The 8,056-nt window shown below is 34.1% G+C and overlaps 1 protein-coding gene across 1 annotated transcript; it reads right to left on the bottom strand.

Annotated features, from left to right (window-relative positions):
- Nucleotides 1-1,090: 1,090 nt before the first annotated feature.
- On the bottom strand, nt 1,091-7,563 carry MANSC4 (MANSC domain containing 4). Its single transcript, XM_032181983.1, is given in 4 exon segments — nt 1,091-1,281; nt 1,284-1,778; nt 2,565-2,699; nt 7,335-7,563. Coding segments are annotated over 4 exon segments (1,050 nt in total).
- Between the last annotated feature and the right edge of the window lie 493 nt (nt 7,564-8,056).

Here is an 8,056-nt window from a genome sequence, read left to right as displayed (position 1 = left end):
AACTTCCTGAGCAAGGTAAGCTGAGGAAATACCTTGCTACCTGATTGATCTAATAAGTTGATTTATATTCAGAAGGGGCACTTTTATGAAGCATGTATAAAGGATAAAGAAACAAATGTGTTTTTTTCTTTTTTTAAAATATGTATTTATTTTTAATTATAATGCTAACTTCTAGACCTTTCAAAACCTTTTGTATATTTATGTGCAATGTACATTGAATGTCCCTATTAAAAAAAAAAAAGCAAATGTTGTAAATGGTAAATGTGATTAGGCACAAAAAAGTAAGTCAGTGAGGGCAATACAAATTGATTGTAATGCATGAACAATTCTTAGCTGTATTTGTGCCTGCATTAACCAATAGTAGAATGAATCTGCAATGTACTGCACAGCAAGTAAGCTTAAAAAACAGGAAAAGTCTAAAGGTACTTCTAGGAGGACTTGAAAAACATTGAAATAATTGTTATCAGAAGATTGGGGTTAAAGTAAAGCATAAATAATTGAATAATCAGATGTTTTGGTATGAGTTAATGGAATTCGGTAGTTTCAGGGACTAGTTTTTTTATAGGTGTTTTTCTTTGAAGAAGTAAATAGTCCTGGTGAAATTGTTTTGTTCCAGTATAAGGGACAAATAGTGAAAAACAATCTAGAATATAACGGGAGAAAATGAATACGTAGTTTTTATAGAAACAACTAGATCTTAGGTAATTAAAGGATTATTAGAATTAAATGATTTTATGATTGTTAAAACTTAAGTCTGTTTTACTGATTGCATTTTTACTTAATTTTCTAAGTTTGGTCAAAGTCGAGGGAGAGGATATATAAAACTGTAGTGAATCTGCTCTCTTAAGTTAGGAAAAGTGTATAGTTTGTATCAGGTATTAGCCTGGGTCAGATTATAAATCAAAATATGCTCAAGCAGCTTTGAAAGTGCAGAGTATATACTTCTTACCCAAAAAAGAAATTGTGTTTCATCTGGTGAGAATGAAAATACAACTAAATGATTCTGAAAAGAATTAGGCCAACACATGCTATTCATTTTTTTTTTTTTTTTTAAGGCTATTTGTTTCAAAACAAAAATGGTGACTGCATTTTACAAACTACCTTTGACTCTAGTGTATTTTATGACTCGTCTAGACATTGCTCTTCCTCTCCTTACGGGATTGTACTGACCTTTCCTATTTCTGCAACGCCCTGCTGCAAGAGCGACAGTACAACAGCAAAGGAAGATGAGAGAAGAGCAAAGAACAACTGGAATCAACCAGACACCCAGAGCTGCAGCATCCAAGCAGGTACCTCATTGTCTGAAGTATAATTCCTACCACTGTAGCCTTTGGTTTCATTTAAGTGTTGCTTGCTGCTGTTCAGACGAGGTGGAGTGGGCATGTGGGATAACACCTCTGCAGATTTAGATATCAAAGTTGAGCGTACAGTTCTTTTGTCTGAGCTAGTAGTTGACCTAGTGCTTACTGAAGTTGTATAAGTCCTCTTAGCCAAATGGTCATCCAGAGGAGATGTTTCTGCCTTGGAATATGTGATAACTTTATTTTTTTCAACCATCAGGTTTGTACTGGAAGTGTAAGTGTTTGCTGTTAAGCCATGGCCAGTGGTAGAAGATGGAGCTAGGAGCAGAAGAGAACTTGACGTGACATTACCATGCTGGCATCTTTCCCACTCAGTGGTCTTTGTGCTGTTTTGTCTTTCATATTTATTAGGTGAGGAGTGCATATGTAGCTCTTTGGATGTTGCTTTTTCAAAAATAAGAAGATCAGGATCAATCCCTGTTAAATCATAAACATTATTAGTTTATGTGATAAAAGTTCATCTGCATACGAGAGAAGAGTCAGTCAATCTGTACCAGGAACTGGAGGGTGGTTGCGCCCCTGGGGGGTCAGGTGTCCAGGTGCCAGCATAGGGTAGACTGGGATCCAGTGGCAGCTACTGGTCAAAATGAGTGTCTGAGCCCACTTGCTGGAGGGATTCACCTTGGCTATGTGCATTTTATATATACATATATATATACATAAACACACATACATTATATGTATATACGTTTATAAATATGTATGGATAAATATATATTCTCACTAGCAGATCTCCATCCTGTGCAGCCACAAAGAGGATGAGGCTCTTCGTGCTGCCTTTGTGTCTGATTTGTGTGTCTCTCTATGCTACTTGTGTGTCTAGCTGTGCATATGTGTATACATGTGGTCTGTATGGGTATGCCTGATGGGAACACATTTTCAACCTTGCTAGTGTTTGGAGCAGCAACAGCCTCGCCTCTCTGTCTGTCAGATCTTGCATGGTATTTTCCCTTAATAAAGTATTCATTAGATACTCAGACCGTGAATCTTGAAAACAGTAAAGGTCCTTTCTCAAACACTGAATGGAAGAAAGTGGAGGAGTATTCCCAGAAGTAGATACATTATGAAAAAGGAAAAGGTGTCTTACACGTTTTTATCATTGTGTGTTACAGCAGATCTTTTAGCAAAGCAAATGACATGGTATAATTTTAACGTTTCTTATAGTTGCTTTGTTTTCAGACTATATATGTAAAGCTTGATTACCTGTTGTGATGTTGTACAAAACAACGTTGATTCTAGCCTTTATTATACAACTTTCCAGTGATGGGCAAGTCATGTGCAAGCAATTCATATTCTCATGAGTAGCTCCATGGTAGAACACTGCTAGGTTGCAGGAGACTATAACACAAAAGGAATAAAGCTGAATTTATCAGCATAATGACCATTGTATTTTGCATGTTATTACATTATTTAACATCAAAAGTGCATTAATACTGAGCAGCTGATCAGTATTTTTTAGTACTGTAAATCTGTGGTTCTCTCATTGTCATGCAAACTACTTAAACACCCAGTCAGAAAAGCATAACTACTTGTAACTATATTCTTATTTCATGTCTGGAGAAGACAAATAGAATAGCCTCCTGAATTCTAAATGAACCTCTGATTAAAGAAAACCATATGCTGTAGCCTGTAGTCCTCTTACTTGTGTATTCTTTCCTTTATATCTCTGTTGCAGTGAGTGGGCCATTTCTAAAAGTAAATCTATCAAGGAAGGCAACTTTGAAGTGTTTGCTCTTGTGTAATGGATACCTGTCTATTTAAAAACTGGACAGCAACCATCCTTTCACCCAGAAAACCATCACATGGCCAATCCTGATGTACAATATGTAAGTGGCATCCAACCTTTTTCCTAGTTTCCAGTCCTTTCCATTTTGCCTTTGGGCTGTTGTATTTCTGTGAATATACTAGTTTAGACAATTCTTCATTTATATTTGGAGGTTCATTTCTGTCTTCCCACCTGAGGAATCAAGGCTAAAGTAATAATGACAAAATGCCTGAACAAATTGTTACTGAAGACCAATTTTCAAAAGTATATAGATGTTTGAATCCTAGTGGTTTTAGATATCTGTAAGCAAGAAAATAGGGCTTCAGAAGTCAGATTCATTAGATACTTTTGAAAAATTTATGTCACGTGCTCATCCATATGTTTAAATACTTATGGTGTCACAGTCAAATACAAAATACCAAGTCAAAAGTTGATTTTATTTTATATCAGTGTGTTTAAAGTAGGATCAATGTAAGGTTTTGGTTTAGTCGTATGAAGTTTTGTGGGCTTGTTTTGCTTAGTTTGAATGTAGCCTTCCCACCTGTACTTCATATATGGCTACCTGCAATTAGAAAAAGTATTAATGGGACAGGAGACACATTCAACAGCAGAAAATACTGTAGATTATTTACAAAGCTATGGAGAATTTTCTGATACCTGCCTCTCCAGGCTTTGTGCTTCAGAAAATTGTAGTATTCCTTTTACCTGAATGGGACAATTTGTATATGAAGTATCTTAAGATGCTTATCTGTATTAGATAGTGTGACTGTTTAGAAAATGTGAATTTATAGGGCTGAAGTAATTAATGTGAATTGTAAATAATGTGAAAAATGTGAATTAATAGGGCTTCAAGTAAGCAATTCTAAAATATTTATGTATATAAATTTGAAAAATATTCTAGTTGCAGGATATTCATTTAACAGTAATGAAAAAGCTTTATTTTACATAAACTGCTAGGAAACTACCTGGCTTTAAAAATGTTTTCCATTTACTTAGGTATTTATTCCAAACATGCCTGGTATTTGTAAGTAAAGAAAGTAATCTAATTCTTATGCAACAAATAATTAAAAAAATAATGCAGCTCTTTCAATGTTATGTGTAACTAAAGGAAGTTACCCTAATTTATCAACAAATAAGAAAAAGGAAGAATATGCAGTATGTCTACCCTTACTATCTTTTCTGTATTTATTGTAATTTTTCACTTAATATTCTAAATACTGCATCATAAAATAACACTGCAAACATACAAATAGAAAACGTTTTTCCTTCATAATGAACATGTCTGACCTAAGAGAAAAGCATAGTTTTCAAAATATGTATATCATGCAATTTAAAAAGTACATTGAAAACATAATCTGTCTGAACAATGCAAATTCAGTAACTTTATAGAATGAAAAAAGCATACTAGAAGTGCTGTTACCAAATTTATATAGCATTGTGTTTTTTAGCTACTCACATACAAAGATCTAAGTTATCTGTGTATCTGAAACAAAAATAGTGATACTTACAAGTAAAACTGGGATTATAAACTATAATGAATAGCAAGTAAGGATAGGATTTGGCATCAAATCTAAATCAAAGGATTTAATCAGCATTTTTTCTTTAACCAATACCACTTTCTAACTTTACTTAGGTTTAATCAGTTTCCAGTTATGAAAATTCCAGTTGAGCTTAGAGTAGACTTATAAAAGTAAAACTGGTACAAAGAAGTCTATGATTATTAAAACAATAGAAGAACATAACTTGTCAGAGAGACAATGATAATCTTACAGGGACTGTACAAAACTCTGTTCTATACCAACTGATTTACATCTTTCTTTAAAAGATTACAAGCATTTTGTAATGTTCAGGAAGCATTACAGTTTAGCCAGTAAATTTTGATATATTTCCTGAGAGCTTTGGGCATTTCTGAAGGTCATATATAAAAATCATTGGCTTCCATGAATAAGATAACTTAAAATCCAGTAACTGTTTTTAATAAATATATATATATATATATATATAAATAGTTCTAGATAGTTCTAGGCATGAATAAACATCTTGCTTCAATTTTAGCATAAGATAACAGTTTAAAAGACAAAGGCCTTTGAATATTTCTATGAAATATCTAAGTAATAGTTGTTTTTCTATGATATCCTTTACTGAAAGATTTTTAAAGACTCTGAAAACACTAGTAATGTCATATGAATATTGTTATTGTTTTTAAATCAACATTTTTCTCATGTGTGCTCACAGTGATGATTTTTCTTCCAAGAGAAAACTGTTCTTCGCTTTTGTCTCAGCACATACTGTTGCCTTCACACTTGATAACACAACGTCCTAGATTTTGTTGAAGAATAGAGGTTTTGTGCTAATTGTATATTTTATGTTTGTTTCTCAGTATGATACATGAACACTATTCAGTTTTGTTGATACAGAGCAAGGATAAATTCTTATTTAAGAATGTAGAAAATACCTGAAAATATGTGGACTTGTTTGAAGGGAGGAGTGGAATGTTCAAAAATGTTTCTGTCTTCCAAGTTTGTGCAAAGTTCTACTGTCAATAAAATTTTCTATTTTCAGCACAACACAATTCTAAATATTTTTCATCTCAGTGGTTACTTTGCAAACTTTAAGAAAATACCATTAAATAGCAGAAAAAAAAAAATCTCCTCTGAAGAAATTGGCTTCTGTGCATATCTTCTTTTGGGGATGTGTGATGGATTTTACTGCATAGAATCAGGTAAGAAAAGTCACAAGCCTATGTTTTGGTAGGGAAGGATAGCTCTCTGGTCAGGAAAAATACTTCAAAAACATGCTGTAAGATATTTTGAGGAGTTAAGCAATTAAATAGGTTGCTTCTGATTTAAAATAATTTCAGAATTTCTTTTTATCTTTTAAGATTAGCTTTCAGTAACTGTACTATTACTAAGAATCCAGAAAAGATAATTTTCATACCAAACTTTCTTGAAATCTTAATTAGGACATTTATTAGTAATAGTGTCTGTGGTAGACTACATTTATTTCTTCCGGACTGTATGGAAACCACAATCTGATATAACAGCATATCTTTGAAATGTCATCTAACGTCTCTGTATTTTAGGTAAGATTGTAACAAATCTGCACTTGACTGTGTAAAACTATAAAAACAAAGCTCCAAATTACCATTACTTACCTTCATTAGCTATCTAGTCTTGAGTTTTATGACCAAAAATTTATTGTCCAAATAGGTAAAACATTACTAAAATGCCTATAATTGCTCTTTACTCACAATGTTTAAACTGAAGTTGACACTTCACAGGAATGCAGATGACACTTATGTTAGTTATCTTGGTGTCAAGTTTTCAGGGTTGTAACTGTGTGTATAATTCAAACTGTCATCAAAATTTATATTTTCTTTATTTAGTAACTGGTAGTTTACTTCCGTCATCTCTATCCAAAAACCTTTGAGCCTTGTGAGTTTTTTGGTTAAGTTAGACACCACAGGCACACACATCACATACACCCCTAAAATACTCTGCTAGAGTGTACCAGAGCAGTGTGATACAGTAAAAGTATAGTCTTGGATTTAAGATAAGGAATGAAATTTTCTCATTTTTATTCTGAGTCTTTATAAGACTAGGGAAGAGAGGTTGCTAGCTGAATAAATACTACGTCAAAGCTTTATTGCTCATATTAACACTATATGTGGGTTGGACCACAAATATAGCATAAGCACAGAACAAGAGAGTGCTCTCAAAGAAAATTAATATTCTTGTATTTTGGAGAAGGCCAAATTGTGCCTTCCCTCTTTTTTTCTCATCTAATGAAGAAGAGTCCTGTTGTAATCTGTGTCACTTTGTACCACTGTATAGAATTTTCCATACAGGAGTAGATGGAGATGGATATTAAAGAATTGTTTTAATGTTAGTATTACTCACAAGTTTGGTAACAGAGGTCTAAAATTTTAAAGCAGACTCTAAGGTTTTCATGTGGTGCTAGTGTGGTCTTCCACAAATACCAGATTATCAAAGTCCTTTCTATGGGACTGAAGATGGGAGGACAGTTAAGATGTGCCTCTGTTTTCCTGTCTCAAAAACTACATATACATGTATATTTTTCTTTTTTGGGAGGCATTATTTCTTCTTCAAACAAAAGGATGTTTGTATAAAAATTACCCAAAATGTTTTTCCTCGTGTGTCATGATACAGATTTTAATGTATGCTGCAATCTTGATAATAAACACTCACCATTCCTCTGAAGACAGCAGTTTCTGCTGCACTGTTGGGATGAGACTTCTGCATAAATCTTCAGCACCTGGGCTCCCCTTTTCTGTGATTCCTGCAGGTCAATCAGAAGACCTGGGAAGCGTCGGATCCAGCAGTTTTTGTAAAACGTAGTGGGTGTGCAGAGACAGTCTGATTCCACCACCAAATCCAGAACCAACAGCACTTCTGATATTGCCACCAGAAGGACCATCTCCTCAATGTAATTGGCTTGGTGAGCACGCTTTCTCCTCCACGGATGCACTAAATTTTGGACTGGCATTTTAAGACAGTCTCTGTAGTGGTGAGGATACTGCCAATTTTGCCAGGGAAATGAACTAAGGGATGTTTTTTCCAAACAATTCTCATGATGTTATTTGTGCAACTGCTAGAAGGAAGCAGCCATTTTATGAGCTACTTATGATTAAAATAGTTATTTTGTTCTCTACATTATTCAGAAGCAGTTTTTGAGAGACAGCAGGTACATGCTGCTTTTAGTCATTCAGAGAGCTTGCTTGTGTGATCTCAAGTTTGTGTCTTTTATCCTTCTAACACCAGACCATGCAGACAACCTTAGTATGTGGTGAATAACGATAAGCACAGCGTATTGTTTCACTTCAGCTCAGAAAGTATGCAAGTCCAGTCACTTGAGAGCAGGTGGGTCTGCCACTTTGTTCAAGCTCAGTACTACACTCAATACAGAAGAA

The sequence above is a fragment of the Aythya fuligula genome, chromosome 1 (genome assembly GCF_009819795.1).
Source record: "Aythya fuligula isolate bAytFul2 chromosome 1, bAytFul2.pri, whole genome shotgun sequence".
NCBI classification, from domain to species: domain Eukaryota; kingdom Metazoa; phylum Chordata; class Aves; order Anseriformes; family Anatidae; genus Aythya; species Aythya fuligula.
This window is presented reverse-complemented; position numbering and strand designations above follow the sequence as displayed.